The following is a 25,049-nucleotide window of genomic DNA, read 5'->3' as shown; positions in this document are numbered from 1 at the left end:
AGAAGTGCACCCCAATCTCAACATTGAACGCAAAAACTATAATATCTTTCAACGCTTATCAGCAAGTGGCCGGTGAACATTCAGGGACTTAAGTATGCAGGTTTTCGAGAAGGTGGTCAGAGATTTGTTTTTCATGAATCACTAGGTTGATTCAGGATACTTTCTACATACTACAAGAATCACTGTCCTGGGATTCGCTCAGTCACAATGTGCATACCCAACAAAGTGACCAACCACATAATTGCTTGGGGAAGTCAAAGCTATGCTCAGTGACCAATAGGTTGTGCTAACTTGATTTTGCAGAGCCTCCCAAGAAGTTACCAGTTATCATTGATACAAATTAAACCAAGGATGCTGGTGTAAATCAATATTACAGCCATTTGCACACACAAATTCTCAGAATCTTTTACCTGCCCTTTCTCAGCAAGTGATTTTTCCAGGTCTTCAATTTTGGCTTGACTTCGGAGGAGATCAGCTTGGAGCTGTTCACGAGTCTGATGAGATAAATTGGAGCTCGTCATAGATTACATCATTGAAATGGAACATTCAAGCCAATGTTATCCGTGCTGCTTCTCTACTGGGGAAATCAAAAACTAATCTCGCTGCCCTGCTCTTTTCCCATGTGCTCTAAATGTCTCTTCCCTCATACAACAAAATCATCTGGTCTTCAACAATTAAATTCCATTCTCCAATAAATCAGTGTGTAAGTTCTTTCTGCATTCTATTAGCAACATTTCAAAATTGTTAACCATTTATTACTGACTCCACACTCAGTGGAAACATTTTCCCTATTGAGGCATTGATTATTTTTTAAAACCCCAAAAGCTCACTCCCCACATGTGAACAACATGTGTTGCATCGTTGGCAGTCGTCCAATCTATAACACTGAACACTGTGCATGCATTAAAAATTAGCTAAGACAAGATGACATTGGCCCAAATTTTCACCGAAAATCCTGGAAATGGCCTAAAATTCTAAGTCCTGCTCTCAAACTCAGTAATTCATTTGGATAGCGAGGTGCTCCTTTGGAGAGTTAAGGTACGACTTTGGATAGGTCCCAGAACTCTTTTAGAAGAGGCAAGGCACCTTGTGAGAAGGTCGGACACCCTTTGGGAATGTTAAAAGTGATCATGATTGTGCACTTTTTACACAGAAATTCAATGTAACTTTCAATCTGTCAAAGAACTGTCACAGAACTGTTGAGCCATCAAAGAATCCTCCAGCCATCCAAGAACTGGCCAGCTGAATATGAACTGTCCAGCTGTCAAGAAACTGTCGAGCTATCAAGAAACTGTCAAGCTGTTAAGAAACTGTCCCACTGTTAAATATCTGGCCAGCTGTCAAAGTATAGTCCAGCAATCTAAAACCTGTCAAAGAGATTTCACGGAACTGTCCAAGGATACTCAGTGATTTGAAATGGAGGGGCTAAGAGAAAAGGGTGATGGTGGCCATGTGTTTGGATAGGGTTATGAGGGGATTGGGGTGGGTAGAGGGGCATGGGTGGCATAGATTGGCATGGGTGGGGTATAGGGAGTGTGGGGATTTAAGGGGTAAGGGCTGGAGTGCTTTTTTTGCTTTATTCTTTATTTATTTAAACATAGTACCAGGCCACAGAGGCCTTCTGCCCAGCCTGCCTCCATATCCGGCAACCCTCAAATTAATTCCAGCGACAGACGGCCTCATGTCCAATCCAGCCCATCCCCCAGAACGAAAATTGTACCAGCTAGCCGCCATTATAAAGGTCGGGTTCATAGAGCCGGGAATTCTCCCATCTCTGTGCACCCAACCCTGGAGCAAAAACCTGGGCCATTGTTTGTCTTACTTCACTTAGGAAGGCAAAGGGTCCATTGGCAGTGCAAAACATACAGGCTTTGAAATGCCTCTCATTGTGTGGTTAAACTGGCATAGAATGTGGCTGCAGTAACTTTGGCTCCTCCCTCTCACACCTCAGAAAGGCAACTTGGCAACAACTTTGATGGCTCTGGGTGCCCATGCAAAACTTTAAGTGTTCCTGACCTCAGGAAATGGGTTGAGATCAGCAAGACAGCAGAGGAGGGGGAGGAAATCCTGACCCATTGTGGCAGCACAGGAAATTTCTGGACATTGTGCTCTTAAATCCTCACATCAAATTCAAATTGAAGTACAGAAAATAATCTCCAATGTCATCTAGTTGAGGCTGTTTGCGATGCTGTGCAGCCCTGAAGTGCCAATAAAGAACAGGCTCTTGCAGAGTGTGTAATTGTACTTTCAAAGGCATTTTCCACTCCTGGAATAATTGGCCTTGAAGTCAGTTTTAGTGGCATCCAGGAATGTTCATGTAATTTTTTTGCCGGTTAAGTTTTTAAAAAAATGATTTGCCAAGCTTTATTTTGTATCTGGGGATGCTGGGTGATATGAATGATTATGGATCAACAAAATATTTTGCTGGACGTCCCGGTGATGACATGGCTGTGGTGAAGGGGAGAAGATGGAAACTGGAAGGGGAAGGGGGGTTTTGTCGAAACAATGCCCACTTTTAGTAATAAGGTCCGCGCTACACCTTTAACCTACCCTGGTTTCTCGCTCCACATCCAGGGTTCCACCAACTTGCTCTTGAAGCAGTGCATACGCTCTCTGGAGAGCCTGGTATTCTCTTGTGAGCTGGCGGAATCTCAGTTCAGATTCTTCCCTGTTTATGGCCTTATAAAATGGAGGAAACCTTTGGAATTAGTCATCAATTCACCAGAAAATCTTTTAATGGAAACCAATGCAAATATTCACATTTTTAAAAAATTGAGCCTGTAATCAAACAACGACTATTCTCTAGAATTTAATAAGAGCATAGGAATTGTCAAACCCCCTTCAGCTCCAAGCTTCCTTTCACTTTGCGCTTTACTGGGTTTCTAAAAATGATTTCTACTCTTGCAAATATGTCTCTTTTTATATCCTGTTGAGTCGGGAAAATCATCCAATTCTGTACTGAGTTTCAAAGGAGTCTGTCCGTCACATGATTCCATTGGCTGGTGCTTCTTAAATTTAGCTCATGGCTCGCTGTCTATCTTGCCTTCCTCAGGTTTGTGGTCTTCCAAATCAAACCCCTCAACTCTTCAATGGTCATTACCTTAATTTTGCTTTATAGTACTCTTTCCTGCTAAAAGTCATTGATAATTTACCCTATTTAACATACATTGAGACTTCTTTTCCAGTTCCTTTCCAAATCTAGTTTCCCTGTCCATTCTAGAACTCACCCACTCCCTGGTAAGTAGGGAAAGCACAATTGACGTCATGTTTCCCATACAGCTTTGACCACCTATTGAATTCCCCACCGCAGTTCTGCGTCTGGAATTAAATCTTATTTCTATCTGCTTGCTCAGGGGGTTTTCGTCCATGGTTTTATTTCTGTCCTCCTTTACAAGTATATCACTCGTTTCTTCCTGTTTCAGATTTCTTATATCAGTTATATAAACATAAACAGCACTTTCACGGTTGAGCAGATATCACATGCTGATGAATCACGTTTAAAAAATGAGTGGATGGGCCTAAAGGACAGACCATAAGAGCACAAGTAGGCCATTTGGCCCATCAAGTCTGCTTCACCACTCAACGAGATCATGACTGCTCAACTCCACTTTCCTGCCTTATCCCATAACCCTTGATTCCCGTACTGTCTATCTCAACCTTGAACATACTTTCTTTTTTAAATTTCGAGTACCCAATTATTATTTTTTCAATTAAGGGGCAATTTAGCATGGCCAATCCACCTAACCTGCACATTTTTGGGTTGTGGGGGTGAAACCCATGCAGACATGGGGAGAATGTGCAAACTCCTCACCGTCAGTGACCCAGGGCCAGGATTCGAACACAGGTCCTCAGTGCCACAGTCCCAGCGGTATCCACTGCGCCACATGCCGTCCGAACCTTGAACATACTTAATGACCCAGCCTCTCTAGCATCCTGCCACAAAGAATTCCACAGATTCACTACCCTCTGAGAGAAGAAATTTCTCCTCATCTCTGTCTTAAATGGGCGACTCTTTACTCTAAGATTGTGTGCTCTGGTCCAAGACTGTCCCACAAGGGGAAACAACCTCTCAGCACCTCCCCTGTCAAGCCCTCTGAGAATCCTATATCTCTCACTAAGATTGCCTCTCATTCATCTAAAGTCGAATGAGTACAGGCCCTAACTACTCAGCCTCTCCATATAAGAAAATCTCGCCATACCCATGATCAACCGAGTGAACCTTCTCAGGAGCGCCTCCAATGTGGCACAGGGGACAGCAAGCAAAATAAAAGATAAAAGACAAGCCAGAGACAGAACCTGCAGCAACAATGCATGAACTCACCCCAGATCTACCCTCTGGAGTAAAATCAGTACCTGCATCAATGCTCTCAAGTCATGCTCTCACTCACAGTGGCACCAGTTAAGCATGTGTCATCACTCAATAAATGCTTTGCTACCAGAGCCAGCAACAGTGGCCACACACTCAAAACCATGACCACCATATCCAACTCACCACAATTTAACATTAGCTGCTTCAATAGTCAGTTTCACCACAAGTTAACGTGCTACCAGGCAACTTGTTGGGTGTTGCTAATGTGGAAGGAAGTTGAATTTTTCATGAAGCGCTTTAGTCAATTCCGTACTTTGTCACAATGGGTTTTAAAGTCCCTTCAGAGGTCCAGCACCAATTATTCAGCAAACATAATAGAGTCATTTACCTCATCTAGGTCTTCATCTGGAGTTGCTGGTGTCCTGTCAGTTGTATACGAGGCTACTGAAGAGGTTTCTGAATCAACTGATTCCTCATCAAATCCAAAAAATGTCTCTACAACATGCCTCTGGAAAAGAGGATAAAGATATTGATGAAGGTCTATCGTTATCAAAGTTCTCATAAATGCCACTATTTTTGTATATTTATTCCTTTTACATATTTTCTCTGCGGGGCTCAGCTTTCCAGTGCGCCATTGAGTAGGTTATTGTCAAACTCCTGCTTTGTGTGTCTTAATTGTCAGCTAAATGCTGAGCACAATCCTTTGTTATTGAGTCAACGGGACGTATTCAAAACAGAATGTTATGGAGAGGAGAAAGTAGAGGGTTTTCATGCCCACAGCTGGAACAAATTATTGTTTCAGTCAATATAAACAGTCCCATTCTCAAAGAGGTTTAAAAAGGTCGGAAGTACAGTAATGTAGTGACTGTGTTCCCTACGGGTGGGATTCTCCGTTGTGAGTCTGCCTCGCTGCCAGCGAGGATGGAGAATTTGGCGGTCAGCTAAATTTCCATTCACTCCAGCGGGAATGGAGAACCCCAGCGCTGTGAAGGAACGGAGAGTCAAAGTTTTCATTACTGGACTAGTTATCCAAAGACCTGGGGCGTGATTCAGCGACACTGTTGCGCCCGGCGCAGATCTGGGCTGAGTGCGAATCACATGACTCGTTCCATCCGGCACATTTAAATAAGGTTAAATACTCAAATGGCCGCACCTGGGAAACATCGCCAGGGCGCCTTTTAGTACTGGTCCATAGAAACATGGGCCAGGCTAAATGCCACCTGGGGTGGGTGGTCTCCCAGGCCATTGGACACCCCGGGATGATTGGGAACAAGGCAGCGTGGCATCCTGGGACTCCCCCTGGCACCGAGTTTTGCCAGTCTGGCACCCTGGCTCAGCCAGGGCTGCTGGACGACATGGCATCCTGATCTGTGAGGAGCCTTTCCTGCTGGTGAGCTTCAGATTCTAAGTGCGACTTTGGCAGGGAAAATCTCCCCGCGGCCAAAAAAACAGCAAAATGCCATTCAGCGAACTTTAACTTCAGCCCGCTGAATCAAGCCCTTGGTCTAAATAGTTCCAATAATTTCTGAAATTAGAAACTGGTATTAGTAAAAGTGACCATTGACAATTTATGTTTGTCACAAAATTATAATTGGTTCATCAGTTGTGTGAAGACAAATGACCGTTCTTACATGACTTTGCCAACATAGGATTCCAGTCTCACACTGACAGAGTTGACTCTGAATTGTCCTCGGAACAGACTTTTTCTCAGCTGCTCAGAGAGATCATAAAGAGTTAGTCATGCCTTACTAACCTGATTTAATTTCTGAAGAGGTGACTCAAGTATAGAGTCAGGAAATGTTATTCATATGAGCTTTCAAAAGGCATTTCATAAATTCCCTCATGAGAGACTGTAATCTACGCATGGATTGTGCTCATAGAATTGAAGGCAAGTATTGACCTGGTTAGAATATTTTTACCAGGAGGCCAAGGTCTCTTGATCTTCAGTGTCAGCAGACAGAGAGTAGGAATAATGAGTCGGTCGGTACTCTAATTGGCAGGATGTGACTGTGGTGTCCCTCAAGAATCTATGCTGGGTCACAAATAAACATCATTGATGATGGAATAGAGAACCACGTAACTAACTTGCCAAAAGGCACAAAGATAGGAGGCATTGTTCGCAATATAGATGGAAACATAGGGTAGGATTTAATCGCCTAATGGGGGCTTGTCCACTGGTCAAAGAACCACCCAGTGAGAGCTGCCAGCCAATTAAAATAAAAAGATTTTTAATTATGTTTGACGCAGACATTTTAGGGAACTCCCTAATGACCATAAAAATGGCAACACACGGGATGAGTTGGTGAACGAGTCATGAAACTTAATGGAGGATGAAGTAGGAGACCCTTTTTGTGAGGTAGAATCCGCCATCCAAGGCATGAAAGGATGGCCGAGAGGCAATTTGAAAATCGACTATGGGCAGTCTATGATGAAACCTTAGGGGAGACGAACATGAGAGAAAAGCATCAAATTATTGATTCAAGGATAATCACCTATGTCCATCTTATAGAGCTACCATGGAGAACTGGCTTGATCCCAGTGATAAGAAGAATGAGAGAAGATGCGATGGAATATGACAAGATTGTTTGAATACCATGAGGAGATGGGAAACTATGTGACTGAGTAAGATCTAAATCCTTAAATTTTAAGGTGGGACCTCTGCAAACAATGCGGACCTTTATTTTACCACAATGGGACAGCCTGGAATGGGGAAACAGTGATCTGAATGGATGTTGGCACACCATATAGTCGGCAACCTGCACAACAACTATCTATGGCGTTGAGCGGATCACACTGACCAATTTGGTTATTCCACCATGTCATGGGGAGGCACATCCAGACATAGAGGGCGGGATTCTCCGACCCCGCGCCGTGTTGGAGAATCGCCCGCGGGCCGTGCGAATCGCGCCACGCCGCATCGCCGCCATTGGTGCCGGCGTAGTTGGCTCTACGCGACCGTCCCTCCGATTCTCTGGCCCGGATAGGCCGAGCGGCGGTAGGAAAAGAGCCGAGTCCTGCCGACGCCGTTTTAACCTGCTCTGGGCCAGTGGGACCTCGGCGTGTAAGGGTCGGATGGCGGCCTTTGTGGGGGGAAGGGGGGGTCCAAACTCGTGGGGGGGTGGCTTCCGATGTGGCCTGGCCCGCGATCGGGGCCCACCGATTGGCGGGCTGACCTCTGTGGCTGGGGGCCTCCTTTCTTAGTCGCTGACCCCTGTAGTCCTGCGCCACGTTGCGGCAGGGCTGGCGCATTGAAGGAGGCCACTGCGCATGTGTGCGTTGGCGCCAGTGCCACTGCACATGTCCTCATTGGCGTCGGCGCTACTGTGCATATGCAGATCCCGCGGCGCACAGTTCGAGCTGGGATCTGCAGCTGGTATGGCACAAACCGCTCCAGTGCTGTGCTGGTCTCCTTTAGGGGCCAGAATTAGTCGTGGGAGCGGCCCGTTCATGGCGTTTACGACGGCGTGGACACTCTGCCACGGGATGGGAGAATCCCGCCCAGGGACAGCTTCTTCCCCACAACGACTAGACTCCTCAACGACTCCCCCTCGGACTGATCTGTTCCCTGTAAGAACACTATTCACGAAGCCCTATGCTGCTCTTGCTCATGTATTGCTTGTTTGGCCCTTGTTCCGAACTGTAACCAATCACTATTTGTTTTTGTACCATTTGACAATGTACTCTGTCAATTATTCTTTTGTCTACCATGTACGTATTGTGTACGTTCCCTTGGCCACAATGTACTTCGGTACCTGTGACAATAAATATCAATTAATCAATGATCAATAATCAGGGATAATTTCAGAGTCAAGTCGTTCCCAGCTATGAACTCTGTTTCACTTACTTTGAGCAATTTAGAACTAGGTGTCACTTAAAGGCAACAGTCAAACTGTGTGTTTTGAGCAAATTTTATGCTCATCCTGTGAAGTGAATTGCGGTAACAGAAATGAAGACGTGGAGCAGGAAAGCAAGTTTAAACACAACCCTTTGTACATCATTCAAACACCTAAAGAGACATCACTTGAAGCCTAAGACGCCACATGACTTGAAACAATGTCATGCTAACTATTTAAGTTTTCCATAAACTAGCTTCTTTGATGTAATACTGAAATTACAATGGTAAAGTTCTCCACTCTTACTTCATGCATTTCGTTCTGCAATTCATTACTTTTGATTCTCACAGACACCATGACGTTAGTTATATTTGAGCTATATAAAAAAAATCCAAATAAATTCCACATTTTGAATCAGCTCACTCCACAAAATGTCACTCGAATCTGAGGTTTCTCAAGGGTTTTGGCCATTGTGAAAAAGTCCATAGGTCACTGACCTGCACTTGGTTTTTCACCACAGAAAGGGGAATGGGCAAAATCTTGTGGCAGCGAGGGGTATCTCGGCTACCATCTGGTGAGCTGGCAAGACCCCCACATTACCTCTTCTAGGGAAGGCCAGCCGCATATTGCTCTATTAATGCACTTTACTGAACAGCAGCCTGCGGCCTACCCCAGGATCAAGGACCCTGGGGATGCAAGTCCTGCCTGGTGAGAGCTGCTGGCCAATAGAGGTCAACAGCTCTATTGAACATTAGTACCACCAGGGAGATGGTGCTGCTGTGGGTACATCACCTAGCCAAGGCCCAAGATCATTGCTGGATTGCAGGCGAGAGGTGAATGATGGTGACAGGGGGAAGCACGGGTTGGTGTGGAGGAGGAGGTGAGTCAGCAACAAGGCCAGGGAGGTGGCTCTCCACAACGCCCCTCTCCGCCCCACCTTCTTGAAGTTGTGTCCCTCGATCAGGTACCACATGCCTTTGAGTGAGGGATCACCACACACACACACCCGCCCCAGGAGCCCGCAAGCAAACACGTCCACCTTTGATATTAACTCAGCAGCGCTCAGGGAGCATCGAGAGTGGGTTTCGTCATGCACGAAGAGCATACACTCAGTAAAGAGGCAACCTTTAGCAGAGAAGAGGAGAGAGGAGCAGGGTGGAAAAATTGGTGTTGAGAAAAAAAACATCATGTTGTCATGTAGCTAGGATTTAGCTTAGTGACGAACTCGCAGAATTAAAATACAGCTCACAATTAGAAAATTGCAGCTGGAAAATCAGGCCAGCTTTCCATGCATCATTGGTGCCATGGATTTTGTACCATTCAATGGTTTGTATTTCACAGCAAGAATTCTTGAGCTGGAAAGAAGGGAGTAACTGGAGGGAGGGAATGTTTTGTGAATAATGATACCACGCTCCGTTCTCAATGATGTCACGCCTTTCTGACCACCCACCCTCACCCCACAGAATGCAAAGGCACAAGCCACAAAGATACATAAAGTGATTGCTGCTTAACTGATTTTTAACTTCTAAAAACATGCCTGTGATTACTGAATTGAAATCCAATCCTGTTCTCAGAATGATGATCAAGATGGCCAATATTGTGATCTGTGTGTCTTGAGGCAAGTAAACATGGAGCTGGCCATTGAGCAGTGTGATGAAAATAATCAGCAGATGTCATGACTACAGCACAGGCCAGTGCAGGACAGAATTAGCCAGGAAAAGTCCAGTGTAGGAGTAAATACTCCAATCGAGTGGATTCCAGTGAGCCAAGTCCAATATCAGAGAGCCAATATCCAACATACCTTTTCTTCTCACAATCATCAATTATGTCATCAAAGGTAAAATCTTGTAAAGACGCACTTTCATTCATTAATATTGCTGATCTTATCAAATGTTCCTGACTAATATTTTTTCACTCTTTTCAATACAGAGGAAGAAATTTAACCAGAAGCATTTGTGACAAGTATTGTTAAAAATATTTTCAGAATGGTTTCCACATTTGGAAGGGTTGCTTGCAAACCATCACGTACAAGTCTGCACAAATTAGCTGGTGATATCAAAGCACGGAGCTGATCATTATAGATGAAATGAAAGAATTGTTTCACTTCATCTCCAAAAAGATTTGCGTCTATGCCCTCCCGGTAGAATTCACTTAATTTCGTACCAGAGTGGCTTTTAGCGTTCTCACTTCTGTCAAAAAGCACGTAAAATAAATCGAGAGTTTTCTTCAGAGATTCACTTCTACTCTGCAATTGCAACATTATTGTATCACAAATAACATTGACAGATTCAACAATAATCGTCTCTTTCCCTTTTTAAGTGATTACGTGGGCTGGATTCTTCGGTTCCCCAGCTGCGTGTTTCTCGGTTCGCCGTTTGCTGACAGCGGATTCTGTCTTGCCATCGGTTATCAGTAGGGCTTCCCATTCAAGCAACCCCACATTGCCAGGAAAACTGCAGGCGGGGGTACGCTGCCAGATGGAAAGTTGGAGAATTCAGGCCATTGTCTCTCACTTAATTGAAAGGTAACTCCCTGCATCCTGTACGCTTCTCATCATCAGAGGGACCAGTATTTTTCAATGTTAGTGCCTCTGCTTCCACCAAGCTGTAGTCATTTTGAAAGTCCATGACAAAACTTTTAAATGAGGCTAACAAGTGTGCAGCATTCAATAAAGTTGCATCAGCATTTTGCAGCAATTTGTTGATGGCATTAATTCTTTGAAGTAAACTGTTGCACAAAACAGTAAAAACAGCAATATTGTACTTTTTAAACTTCTCTGCTGTGGAATTTGCTCCGGTTTCACATGTGTTTTTTCGGAATTTGATGTGACTGCGACTGAACAAAGTTAAGTTTCAAAGCCAAAACAGCATTTGCACGAGCGGACCACCTGGTATCACAATTTAGTTTGACTGTCAAATGTTTTCCCTGCACCAAGCATGATTACAACATGTTCCACCTGTGTGGGAACCAAAAATAAGGCTGTTGAACAAAGTCAAAAAATTGTACAGCTGCCTCACATGATTCAGCTGCAGCATTGCAACTTAAATCCAAGGAGTGACTGGAACATGGGATGAATAATGCACAGGGGCTTGCATTGTTCGATCTTGCGTGTAGACCTGAATATTTTCTTGTCATATATGCGGCATTATCGATGCTCTGCCCGCAACACTTTTTGATGTCCCAACCTAAATTTGCAATGATTTCCAAAATCATTGTCTCCAGACACTCAGAAGTGTGATATTGTAGCTGGCCAAAAAAGAGACATCACGCTACAACTTCACCATCGCTGGTCACATATCTTAAAATTAATGTTAATTGGTCTGCATGACTCACATCTGGTGTTGAATCATCTATTATGGAATAGTACTCGACATATTTTACTTCATTAGTGAATTGGTTTCTAAGCCATTATCGTGATGAAGTCATTGTGGGTTCTATGTGTTCAAAAGTTGGTCTTTTCTGAGCCACAATATTGATAACTTTTGAAATGGTCTTTGAGAAGCTCATCAAATTCACTGAGATATTCAAGGCAACTATTTGAGTTGACAACGATGACTCATGATGTTTACTTAGAGGTAGTCCCAAAGACGACAGCAGTTAACTGTGGCAGTGACACAGCTCAGCAATTTCCTCCAATAAGAATTCTCCTTTTCAAACTGAGCTGATAATGCAGAATCAATTCTTCCAGATAATTTACATCATTGAACGAATGCATACATAGCCTTAATGTGAGATTTGGAAATTTCATGAGCAGCAAAATATCTTCCAACATTCCAATATCATTCCAACGATAAAATATTAAAGCATGCCGCTGTTCAGAGAGACTTGGGTGTGCTAGTGCATGAGTCACAGAAGGTTGGTTTACAAGTGCAACAGGTGATTAAGAAGGCAAATGGAATTTTGTCCTTCATTGCTAGAGGGATGGAGTTTAAGACTAGGGAGGTTATGTTGCAATTGTATAAGGTGTTAGTGCGGCCACACCTGGAGTATTGTGTTCAGTTTTGGTCTCCTTACTTGAGAAAGGACGTACTGGCGCTGGAGGGTGTGCAGAGGAGATTCACTAGGTTAATCCCAGAGCTGAAGGGGTTGGATTATGAGGAGAGGTTGAGTAGACTGGGACTGTACTCGTTGGAATTTAGAAGGATGAGGGGGGATCTTATAGAAACATTTAAAATTATGAAGGGAATAGATAGGATAGATGCGGGCAGGTTGTTTCCACTGGCGGGTGACAGCAGAACTAGGGGACATAGCCTCAAAATAAGGGGAAGTAGATTTAGGACCGAGTTTAGGAGGAACTTCTTCACCCAAAGGGTTGTGAATCTATGGAATTCCTTGCCCAGTGAAGCAGTTGAGGCTCCTTCATTACATGTTTTTAAGGTAAAGATAGATAGTTTTTTTGAAGAATAAAGGGATTAAGGGTTATGGTGTTCGGGCCGGAAAGTGGAGCTGAGTCCACAAAAGATCAGCCATGATCTAATTGAATGGCGGAGCAGGCTCGAGGGGCCAGATGGCCTACTCCTGCTCCTAGTTCTTATGTTCTTATGTTCTTATTTCTCCAGTTAGAGTACCCATAGATGCAAACATAGCAGGAGACTGCCAAAAGAAAAATCAACTGATTTCTAATTTCCATCATCTAATTTCTCCACCTTCATAAAATGGGACCTATGAAGACTTGTAACCTCCTTTCAATCTTCAACCTCAAGCTCACCTCTCAAACGTTCCATACCATCTCTGTTTTCTGATTTATTTAGGATAATATGTTCTATCATAGATGAAGGAACAGAATTTAATAATAATAAGCTTTATTAGTATCACAAGTAGGCTTAAATTAACACTACAATGAAGTTACTGTGAAAAACCCTTAGTCGCCACAATCCGGCGCCTGTTTGGGAGAATTCAGGATGTCCAATTCACCGAACAACACGTCTTTCGAGACTTGTGGGAGAAAACCGGAGCACCCGGAGGGAACCCATGCAGAATTTGGCCATATGGCAATGTCTTCAGGGTTGGTCCCTTCCCTCACTTCAACAGAAGAGTCAGCAGTATCATGTAGTTCCATTCCTGAATTTCTGCAGCAAGTTTTGATCCTAAATGGACAATATGCATTTTGGCCTGCTGGTAGTCAGAATGATGCTGCCTAAATTTGTTCCACATCGGGGTTGTAGCCACCATACAAGCGGGACAACACCCCACTAATAGGCTGAAGTCAAATCCACATATGAGAAATTAAAAACCCCTGTCATCTTGCATAACTTCAAAGGCTTTGTGCTCAGTTCACCAAGGCCTACATCTTCATATAAATACTTTGGGTGGGGGTGGGGTGGAGTTTATGGGGCCTGCAAAAGCGGAAATATGGCCGGCGGGATAGTTTAATTAGACGGAGCTGAAATTTCACTTTCCTGCCAGCGAGTTCAAATTTACAGGTGGACTCAGTGGAATGTTTGTGGCAGATTGGGTCTCATACCGTCCTGAGGTGGGCTGCTACTTGTAACACGTTTGCATGCCATGAATACTCAGTACATTGAAAGATTTTGTACTTGCCGCCTATTCCCATGATAAAACCAGCGGTGCTCGGGAATCGCCTACGATCCAGTTCATGGTCGCATAAAGGTCAGTGCAGCAATCGGCATTGCACATTTCTGCTTGAGGCTTTCTTTGTCAAATTCCTCGGCAGAAGGGAGGGAAGCAGCAGAATGGTAGCTTGTACAGAGGCACAGGACAGGCAAGGGTGAGTCAGCGGCAGAAGCGTGGGAGTGAAGCGGAATCAAAGGGCTTGGAGAAATGGAAGAGGGATTCAAAGGAGGAGAGAGGTGAGGTCAGGGGCATAGAGGATGGAGGCACAAACAGCCTGGTGTTTTGGGTGTGGTGTAACAAGAGGTGGTGGGAACAGTCAGTCAAGATAAGGAAATAAGAAAAGAACTGGCAGTGTCGGTACTGTCCACAAGTGAGTCCATCTAAAGGTGTTGTCTGGCAGAATCCTTACAGGGCTTTGGATTCACCTACAACATTTCAATTACCCCCGCTGAGGTTAATCTTGGACAATGTCCTTCACAATGCATAGAAGGGACCGGCTGAGCTTGTTCAGCCACGTCTCAAAGAGCGGTGAAAACAACACTGGACAGTAACAACGATGAGTAAATGCAAAAACACAACATTGTTTCTTCCACATTGAAGAAGTGGTCCTAGTTCCCCTGTGCCCACCGTGTGCCAACCATGTGGCATGCTCATTTGATTCACTCACAAAGCTAGTTTAATCAAATAACAATTAAAAATAACACCTTTTACTTTTGTGGGATGGGGTGTCGCTGGCAAGGCCAGAATTTGTTGCCCATCCGTAATTGCCCTTGAACTGAGTGGTTTGCTGGGCCATTTTGGAGGGCAGTTAAGATTCAACTACTTTGCAGTGGGTCTGCAGTGACGTGTAGATCATACCAGGGGCGGGATTCTCTAAAAATGGGGCTCTGTCCCCATACTGGTGGAAAATCCGCGCCAACAACTCCGATGTCAACGGCCCCCGAAAGTGAGGAATTCTCACCTTTCTAGGGGGCTAGGTTGCCGCCGGAGACGTCCCCACAGCTCCAGCCAGCGCTGAAGGGCCGGAGCAAGTTCGCGCATGCGCGGAAGGGCCGGCGTGATCTTGCGCATGCGCGGACCGGCCGCCTATTTTTGCGCATGCGCGGGGCTTCCCTTCTCCGCGCCGGCCCCCGGGCGGAGCCATACAGGGGCCCGGCGCAGATGAAAGAAGGCCCCCACGGAACCAGCCCACCCACAGATCGGTAGACCCCGGTCGTGGGCCAGGCCACCTTGTCGTCCCCCCTTCCTCCCGGCCAGGTCAACCCCCGCACATTACCTGTCAGGTCCCGTCATGTGTGAGATGAGTAATTCACGCCGGCGGGACTGGGCAAAACTCGACGATCACTCGGCCCATCGGGGCCAGAAGAATCGCCGGAGGGGCCACTGTCAACGGCCCCCGACCGGCGTGGCGGGATGCCCGCTGGCGCCCGAAAAATGGCACCGGAGAATAGAGAAGCCGGCGTCGGGGCGGGATTCGCACCTCCCCCCAGGGATTCTCCGACCTGGCGCAGGGTCGGAGAATCCTGGCCCAGGTAAGGATAGCAGATTTCTTTCCCTAAATTAGTGAACTGAATTGATTTTTACAACAATCAATAATAGATCCATGGTCACCATTACTGAGACCAATTTTATATCCCACATTTATGAATTGAATTTAAATTCCATGGTGGATTTGAACCCATGTTCACACAGCATTAATATGGACCTCTGGATTTCTAGCCCAATGGCATTACCAATATACCCCCCCCCCCCCCCCCCCCCCCCCCCATGTATCTTAATGATCAACAAGTAGAGATAGTGGAGTATGGAGTGTTTCAAGTATCTGGGAACATGTATGGAGCAGAAGCTAAGCTTCACAGATAATATCAACTGTATCTTTAAAAAGGCATATCAGCGTCTGTTTTTAGCCAGAAAACTGAAAGGATTTGGAGTGTGTCAAGGTGTTTTAGAGAAGGCATATACGTCTGGAAGAGAGTATGTTAACATTCAACATGACAGTCTGGTCTGCTGACCCGAGTGTGAAATGCTGAAGTAAGTTGGCCATAATTGTCAACAGTGCAGCTAAAATCACAGGTAGACAGCAGACACGCTTCAATAATTTATTTCACGGAAGCACGGTGGCACAGTGGTTAGCATTGCTGCCTACAGCCCTGAGGACCCGGGTTCGAATCCCGGCCCTGGGTCACTGTCTGTGTGGAGTTTGCACGTTCTCCCCGTGTTTGCGTGGGTTTCACCCCCACAACCCAAAAGATGTGCAGGTTAGGTGGATTGGCCACGCTAAATTGCCCCTTAATTGGAAAAAATAATTGGGTACTCTAAATTTAAAAAGATAAATAAATAAATAATTTATTTCACAATGCAGTCAAGAGGAAATCTCAGGCCATCATCGGTGATCCTTCTCACTCTTTATATCATCAATTTGAAAGACTCCCTTTGATCGGCGCTTTAGAATGCTTGTTGTGAGGACAAATCTGTTCAAGAGGTCTTTTGTTCCACGCATCATAAGCTTGATAAATAATATAATGTAAATGTAAGTTGCTGTTTTTGTTTATTTTAACTACAGTAAATGGTTCAATGGCGGAGTGAAATGTGTTATGTTTGTATGGTATGGATGTATGTTATATGTGCACATGAAATATTTACTGTTTTTAACTAATGATTGTGCGATTATATGTTATACTGGAGGTGAAGCCCCAAAGACAAATTTTCACTTTTGCGTGGCCAATAAAGCTCTAATCTGTTCTAAACCAATGTAATGTGAAACGTGTGAAATTTGAATTGAAAAACATCCGTGCCGTCTTTGTACTCTCCATAAGTTTTACGTTAATGGAAATGAAGCTGGGCAGAAAAAGTACGGCCGGGGTGCAGAGCATCCTTGTTTGTCCGGGAGACTCTTTAACAGGGCGTCAGTACCTGCTGCCAGCTGAGGGTGAGATTTCACAGTTAAAAAGCTCTCTCGCCGCATGATCATCGTGTCTCCGTGCACGTCGCCAGGTCTTTAAATTTTTATTGTAATCACGCGGGTGCCGGCAAAAACAAGAAACGGACACGGTGCCAACTTCCTGTTCCACCATCAGGAGCAGTGCGTCACAGTTAAAATTCCCCCTTTTCTGACTAATTTAGAGGACCTTATACTATCAGTTTTTTACGTTCCTGACACAAAGATAGATCCAGTTTTAACTTTCAGACCCAATTTGACCTGCTCTGAATGCTTTAATGATTGAAGGCTGTGTGCGGTCACACAGTGTAAATAAAGGAGTTCGCAGCCACACGTCATGGGATGGCGATCTCCTGTTGACTGTAAGGGGGTGGCTTTTCTCTACCAGCGGAGAGGTGAAACATTTTGGGTCAGTCACAAGTGCAGCATTAATGAATAATACTGCGCGCTAGCTCTTTTAATGGAGCTCGACATTGACCAGGCCCCCAAGGCTTACATTATTGAATATTACTTGAAAGCCTCGCTGACCCCAGATGTCAGGTCTCCACTAGGGCTTAAAGAGCAATTGAAATGACCTTACAGTACAATGTTAAACACTTTTCCATAAAAGGACCCGGAGGGGGGTGGGATTGGAAGGAATGCACTGAACGTAATCCCTTCATCAGCAGTGTGGTCCTTTAAAAGATGCTACTGAACAAGTTGGTCCCTTACAATTCCTCGACTCAGCATCAATCTTTCAGCATTGCTATTTTAATAGCCTTCTTCAGGCAAGATTAACATTTCTAAGTATGTATGCACATCAGCAAAACACAGTGAGATTTAACTCTTTTTCATAAATCATCTGTTTACTGCAAGGGCTCGGTTTAGATTCAAATGCCATGGATATCATCATTCCTAGTTTTCAATCATGTCAAACAAGATGAAAAAGCTAATCTCTACAGCTCATCTTAAAAAGTGGTATTGCTATTCTAGTTAAATTGCTTTTGCGTTCTTAATTCATTTTTACATCAGGCATTTAGGTGCAATAAATTCAAACTGAGCTGTGAGCACAGTACTGAACCCAAGAGAAAAAGAATGAGCAAGTGGGTAATTCAGAACAGTATTTACTGTTAAAATATATTTTTTTAAACTATCCTCTGACAGAAATATTTTTAACATTTGGAAAAGAAAGGAAAGGATGACATTGTTTCATAAAACGAGCTGCTGCACATCACCTTCTCTCAGACAAAGCTCTGTGGATTTTGTAAAATCGGTTCAATAACCGTGACTCACACTAATCAGTGGAAAAAGCATATCTTCAATTGTTAGAAGGACATTCTTACCTTCATGCTTATAAGTCATTTCTTGGCAGCCAGAGAAATACAGACAAACCAAAGCGCACAAGCAGATGAAACAAGAAAAATATAGCACGATCAGTAAATATTCCATTATAATGCTTGAGCTACTTCACAATCTCTCTCTCATTGAAGCATTTGTCTCCCTGCATTAATGTGAGGAGGATGCCAAAACAATTTCTAAATCTTTCACATGACACAGAAAATCAAACAACCAGCTGCTGACGGCAGTACAAAAATCTTCAGGTCTGTCTTTTTGCACCTCCTTTGGTGCTGTTGCTTCGGGTGAGATCCAAGGAAATATGCAATCCCAATACTTCCCCAAGGCTCTTATGCAACACCCTCCGGGGTCTTCTGGCCCCTCCTCCCACTGTGGGCATTAACGGCACTGACATCACCGATCAGAATCTCCCAGGCATCAAGCTAGTGAATCTGGGCAGGTAATTTGATGATGCCTGTGGCTCCTTGAAGATCACACAGATTTCTCAGTCAAAAGGCAAGAGAGGAATCCAATTTTTCAGACAGCTAATACTTTGAGCAACGTAACAGGTAAGAAGATCCAAGAGAGAGAGAAAACATCATGGAGTTTTGCATTAAAGTCCTTGCACTTTATTTTCCAACTGCTTAATTACCACTGTCACTGTTTGAGTTACTCTGCTCCTCCATAAGCCTTGCTCTAACAGCATCTTAGAATCCATAGAATCCCTACAGTGCAGAAGGAGGCCATTCGGCCCATCAAGTCTGCACCGACCCACAGAAAGAGCACCCTACTTAGGCCCACTCCCTTGTCCTAGTCCCGTAATCCAGTAACCCATCTGTAGAACCTCAGGGTGATTAGCAGTGCTAATCACTGTGCCACCTTGCCAGAGACTCACTATTCACATACATTGCAGGGAACAAAGACAAAGTTCTTACCTGTTAGAAACACCTTAAACATGTCAGAATAAGTCAAGCCATGTTCAATTAAGTGAGTGTGGAATTTCAATGGTGTGGTGAGTCCTAATTACTGCCAAGCCACCTCTCCAGCATTGAACTTTTACTTTTTCAAATGTGGAGTGCGATTCCTTCAGATTTTGACTTTTAAAAACTTCTTTGACTCTCAGTCCCATAATTTTTTCTCTCTTTTTTTTGCAGATGATTTCACATTAAATTAAAGGGCCTGATTTTCAATCAGGGTTCATTTATGGGTGCTAGTTTGAGGCTCTGATCCTGCATGGTGTGCACCAGATATGCCCACTGCAATTCTACTTCCAATTCAAGGCCAGAGAGTGGGCTCGCCACCTGATCAGCGAAGGCAGGCAGATTTCCAATTCGCTCGGAGATCTGCAGCCCCACCCGCTGAGGTGAATGCTGCTGAAGTGACCATGGATAGAGAAGGGGAGAATTGAAAGTCAACTTTATTTTTATTTTTTCTAAAAACCACAGCTGCCTGGCCATGACCCTTCAGGAGATCAACCAGCGACTGGTGCTGTGACCCGCTAGCTGTTATGGGTACAGGGGTCTCCTCCCTCGACATTGTCCAGGCCAACTTAGGTTGCCTACGCTGCTGACCTAAAATTCCAGTCAGCACAGAGACTGGGCCTGTAGCTTTGTTCCTCATTCTCCTTCCATGTTCCTACAAATAGTCTTGCTGGTGACGTGGCCTGTGTCGAGATGTAACTGGATCATGTTAATGGCCGGGCCCACATGATTTCAGCATATTTGACCCTTAATAGAATCTTGACCTTCGGGGAAAGGAAGGTAGACTTTCAAAAACAAAGCAAGCACACAACCGTTCTGCTCTGATCAGCCCCTGCTCCTTAATAAAATATGAGTAGGCAGTTGTGAAATTCTGGATATTAGTCTGGACCATCCACATTATCTAGTCAGAACCATTAAAGTCAGTACCTGTGTTCTACTTGTATTACATCAAGCCACTGGTTCTGTTTCTTTACAAGTTATTTGTTGGGTTCCCTTTCGAGCAGTTAGAACCAGGTTTCAAAATTACAATGCTTACATGAGGTCAATAGATTTCTTCACGTTATTTTTTTCAGGAGATGCAGCTTGTAAATTTTGATTTGAGTTTGGGCGTGACGTGTTTGAACTAGATTACAAAAGCAAGGAAGTCATGTTGGAGTTATATAGAACATTGGTGAGGCCACAGCTGGAATAATGTGTACAATTCTGGTCGCCACATTACAGAAAGGATGTGATTACACTGGAGCAGGCGCAGACGCGTTTCATCAGGATGCTGCCTGGGATAGAACAGTTTAGTTATGAAGAGAGGTTGGAGAGGCTTGGGTTGTTTTCGCTGGATCAGAGAAGACTGAGGGGCGACCTGGTCAAGTTGTACAAGTGTGTCAGGGGCATGGACAGGGTGGATAAGAAACAGCTGTTCCCCTTAGTTGAAGTGGAGTTCAAGGTGAGGGGCAGGAGGCTCAGGGGGAATTTGAGGAAAACCTTTTTACCCAGAGGGTGGTGACGGTCTGGAACGCACTGCCTGGGAGGGTGGTAGAGGCGGGTTGCCTCACAACCTTTAAAAGGTACCTGGATGAGCACTTGACACATTTTGACATTCAAGGCTATGGGCCAAGTGCTGGCAAATGGGATTACGATTGGCAGATCAGGTGCCTTTCGTGCAGAAGTGCAGACTCGATGGCCTTAAGGGCCTTTTCTGCACTGTATTATTCTGTGATTCTGTGAACATATTCATTTTTGCTTCAGCTTTATGGGTTTCCTTTGAAAAGTTATTGCTTTGACGTGATAGTTTGGGGCACTGTGGGTTTTGAATCTGCAATATCAGCTCAGATTATGAATTTATAGTGGGACTCGTACCCAACCAGCTTCGAATTCAGAAGGGAAAATAACATCAATTAAGCCGTGCTGACACCAGTCAACAAACTGGATTACACACACAAGTGGGTTGAGGCTGCCAATCAACAAGTCCCAGCAATGACTTAATGAGACAGCTGTGAGTGACATTAAGGGTTTAAGGGCATTCTCCATTTTAATAAACAGGTGCTTTCCTTTTCTCATCACCTTTGATATAATATGAGTCACTGTTTGCATTCCTACCACTTGTATATTATACCACTGCAGCCTTCACCCATTGATAATGCTGCAGATAACATGAGCTGCATCAGTTTATTACACAGCATTACAACCTATTCATCGCGTATATTTTAAATAGAAGTTTTCAATGCACTTACTTCACATTCTCAGAGGGACCGAGAGCACCACATTTCCAATGTTTAAATTACATTAGCTTTGCGGAGCAACATCACAAAATACAGTAAAATAAGGGGGTGACATATTTAGGATCACAGGAACTGCAAGGCAAAAATTTTAAATGCCCAAGATCCATCTGTTTTGCCTTCTACCATTCCACCAGTCACACATTAAAATGTCAATGGCGTTGTCAACTCACACTGAATAAGGCAACAATGAAAGAAAAACACTATTACCAATATAGGAACAATAAACTACTATTGAGCAGACATCTAAAGCGTTATGAGGCACAGCACATGGGAAAAAAGAACAAATGCTGAATCTAAATGGATTTATTCTAAACACATGTTCTCCCTGGCGATTATGAGAGCGTCACTTTGATTTTTCTTTTGTTAATAATGCTTCACAAACTTCAGCTGAAACCACTGACTATAAAACACAAGTCAACTCCCTGCAGTACAATCTAACACAATTCCAGAAGTGACACTTAGATTTATAAAGCTCAGCGTTAGACCTTTTTCACTCCATAAATAGCATCATAATGCTGGCTTCTCCATTGTATGAAAGAGTTTTTAATAACTTTCCTAGCAGGGACAAAGAGACATACAGCCAAGCACAGCAATCTCGAGAGAAATGCAATTCTTGAACAATTAAAATAGTTTTCAGTCCAAAGGAAATAGCCAGTTATGTTAGTTTGTGGTGCATGTAAGGTGCTTCACAATCAAAGAATAATGGAGGCCACTGGTAGAATCTACCTTTGTACTGGCACCACTTATTATTAGGATCATAACCAAGGACTCCTTTCCCACTAGTGGGTAACTTAGGAATTGCCTTCAAACCTTAACAGAAAACATTAATTTTTGTTCAGTTGAACAATCAAAGCTGGCAAAAGATTCAGAAGGAATTAAGCTTTACCTCGGTCTGTTGTTCAGTGGATCAGTCTTGCCCAAGTCAGGAGACTATAGGTTCAAGACACACTGTAGGAACTTTGACCACAAGCTCTCAGATAACACTCCCACACATCACTGAGGCGATGTGCGGAAGGGGTCATTGAACCAAGAGCCATGGCGTCAAATGCTGAGAAGGCGAAAGCGGAGAAGGCAGAACTTGGGTTTGTTACAGAATGGGGAGGTAAAGGAAAAATGTAAAATAAAAACAGTGTGCATTTCAGAAGACACTCCGCTGCACAGTAAAAAATGCTGGAAGGCTCAAACAAGTGATAAGAACTAAGAAAGCCACTGTGCTTATTGTGGTATTATCATAACTGTAAGAACTGCAAGGGTTAATGAAATGTCTAGAATAGCCACTAGAGGGAGCTACAGTTAGAACATAGAACATAGAACGATACAGCGCAGTACAGGCCCTTCGGCCCTCGATGTTGCACCGACATGGAAAAAATCTAAAGGCCATCTAACCTACACTATGCCCTTATCATCCATATGCTTATCCAATAAATTTTTAAATGCCCTCAATGTTGGCGAGTTCACTACTGTTGCAGGTAGGGCATTCCACGGCCTCACCACTCTTTGCGTAAAAAACCCACCTCTGACCTCTGTCCTATATCTATTACCCCTCAATTTAAGGCTATGTCCCCTCGTGCTAGCCACCTCCATCCGCGGGAGAAGGCTCTCGCTGTCCACCCTATCTAACCCTCTGATCATTTTGTATGCCTCTATTAAGTCACCTCTTAACCTTCTTCTCTCTAACGAAAACAACCTCAAGTCCATCAGCCTTTCCTCATAAGATTTTCCCTCCATACCAGGCAACATCCTGGTAAATCTCCTCTGCACCCGTTCCAAAGCTTCCACGTCCTTCCTATAATGAGGCGACCAGAACTGTACGCAATACTCCAAATGCGGCCGTACTAGAGTTTTGTACAACTGCAACATGACCTCATGGCTCCGGAACTCAATCCCTCTACCAATAAAGGCCAACACACCATAGGCCTTCTTCACAACCCTATCAACCTGGGTGGCAACTTTCAGGGATCTATGTACATGGACACCGAGATCCCTCTGCTCATCCACACTACCAAGAATTTTACCATTAGCCAAATATTCCGCATTTCTGTTATTCTTTCCAAAGTGAATCACCTCACACTTCTCCACATTAAACTCCATTTGCCACCTCTCAGCCCAGCTCTGCAGCTTATCTATGTCCCTCTGTAACCTGCAACATCCTTCCGCACTGTCTACAACTCCACCGACTTTAGTGTCGTCTGCAAATTTACTCACCCATCCTTCTGCGCCCTCCTCTAGGTCATTTATAAAAATGACAAACAGCAACGGCCCCAGAACAGATCCTTGTGGTACGCCACTCGTAACTGAACTCCATTCTGAACATTTCCCATCAACTACCACTCTCTGTCTTCTTTCAACTAGCCAATTTCTGATCCACATCTCTAAATCACCCTCAATCCCCAGCCTCCGTATTTTCTGCAATAGACGACCGTGGGGAACCTTATCAAACGCTTTACTGAAATCCATATACACCACATCAACTGCTCTACCCTCGTCTACCTGTTCAGTCACCTTCTCAAAGAACTCGATAAGGTTTGTGAGGCATGACCTACCCTTCACAAAACCATGCTGACTGTCCCTAATCATATTATTCCTATCTAGATGATTATAAATCGTATCTTTTATAATCCTCTCCAAGACTTTACCCACCACAGACGTTAGGCTCACCGGCCTATAGTTACCGGGGTTATCTCTACTCCCCTTCTTGAACAAAGGGACCACATTTGCTATCCTCCAGTCCTCTGGCACTATTCCTGTAGCCAATGATGACCTAAAAATCAAAGCCAAAGGCTCAGCAATCTCTTCCCTGGCTTCCCAGAGAATCCTAGGATAAATCCCATCCGGCCCCGGGGACTTATCTATTTTCACCTTGTCCAGAATTGCCAACACTTCTTCCCTACGCACCTCAATGCCATCTATTCTAATAGCCTGGGTCTCAGCATTCTCATCCACAATATTATCTTTTTCTTGAGTGAATACTGACGAAAAGTATTCATTTAGTATCTCGCTTATCTCCTCAACCTCCACACACAACTTCCCACCACTGTCCTTGACTGGCCCTACTCTTACCCTAGTCATTCTTTTATTCCTGACATACCTATAGAAAGCTTTTGGGTTTTCCTTGATCCTACCTGCCAAAGACTTCTCATGTCCCCTCCTTGCTCGTCTCAGCTCTCTCTTTAGATCCTTCCTCGCTTCCTTGTAAATATCAAGCGCCCCAACTGAAACTTCACGCCTCATCTTCACATAGGCCTCCTTCTTCCTCTTAACAAGAAATTCCACTTCTTTGGTAAACCACGGTTCCCTCGCTCGACCCCTTCCTCCCTGCCTGACTGGTACGTACTTATCAAGAACATGCAATAGCTGTTCCTTGAACAAGCTCCACATATCCAGTGTGCCCAACCCTTGCAGCCTACTTCTCCAACCAACACATCCTAAGTCATGTCTAATGGCATCATAATTGCCCTTCCCCCAGCTATAACTCTTGCCCTGCGGGGTATACTTATCCCTTTCCATCACTAACGTAAAGGTCACCGAATTGTGGTCACTGTTTCCAAAGTGCTCACCTACCTCCAGATCTAACACCTGGCCTGGTTCATTACCCAAAACCAAATCCAATGTGGCCTCGCCTCTTGTTGGCCTGTCAACATATTGTGTCAGGAAACCCTCCTGCACACATTGTACAAAGAATGACCCATCTAATGTACTCGAACTATATCTTTTCCAGTCAATATTTGGAAAGTTAAAGTCTCCCATAACAACTACCCTGTTACTTTCGCTCTTTTCCAGAATCATCTTCGCCATCCTTTCCTCTACATCCCTAGAACTATTAGG

General features: G+C 44.3%; 1 protein-coding gene across 1 annotated transcript in view; it reads right to left on the bottom strand.

Moving 5' to 3' along the window:
* The window catches only part of LOC119963435 (janus kinase and microtubule-interacting protein 1-like), a 432,838-nt gene that overhangs the window by 89,960 nt on the left and 317,829 nt on the right, over window positions 1–25,049 (bottom strand). Inside the window, exons 10-12 of the mRNA XM_038792562.1 lie at window positions 4,698–4,817; window positions 2,551–2,679; window positions 411–494 (exon numbers count right to left, since the gene is read on the bottom strand). Coding sequence (XP_038648490.1) covers window positions 411–494; window positions 2,551–2,679; window positions 4,698–4,817 — 333 coding nt within the window. The remainder of the gene's footprint in view (window positions 1–410; window positions 495–2,550; window positions 2,680–4,697; window positions 4,818–25,049) is intronic.

Source organism: Scyliorhinus canicula, chromosome 3 (assembly GCF_902713615.1).
Source record: "Scyliorhinus canicula chromosome 3, sScyCan1.1, whole genome shotgun sequence".
Lineage (NCBI taxonomy): Eukaryota > Metazoa > Chordata > Chondrichthyes > Carcharhiniformes > Scyliorhinidae > Scyliorhinus > Scyliorhinus canicula.
This window is presented reverse-complemented; position numbering and strand designations above follow the sequence as displayed.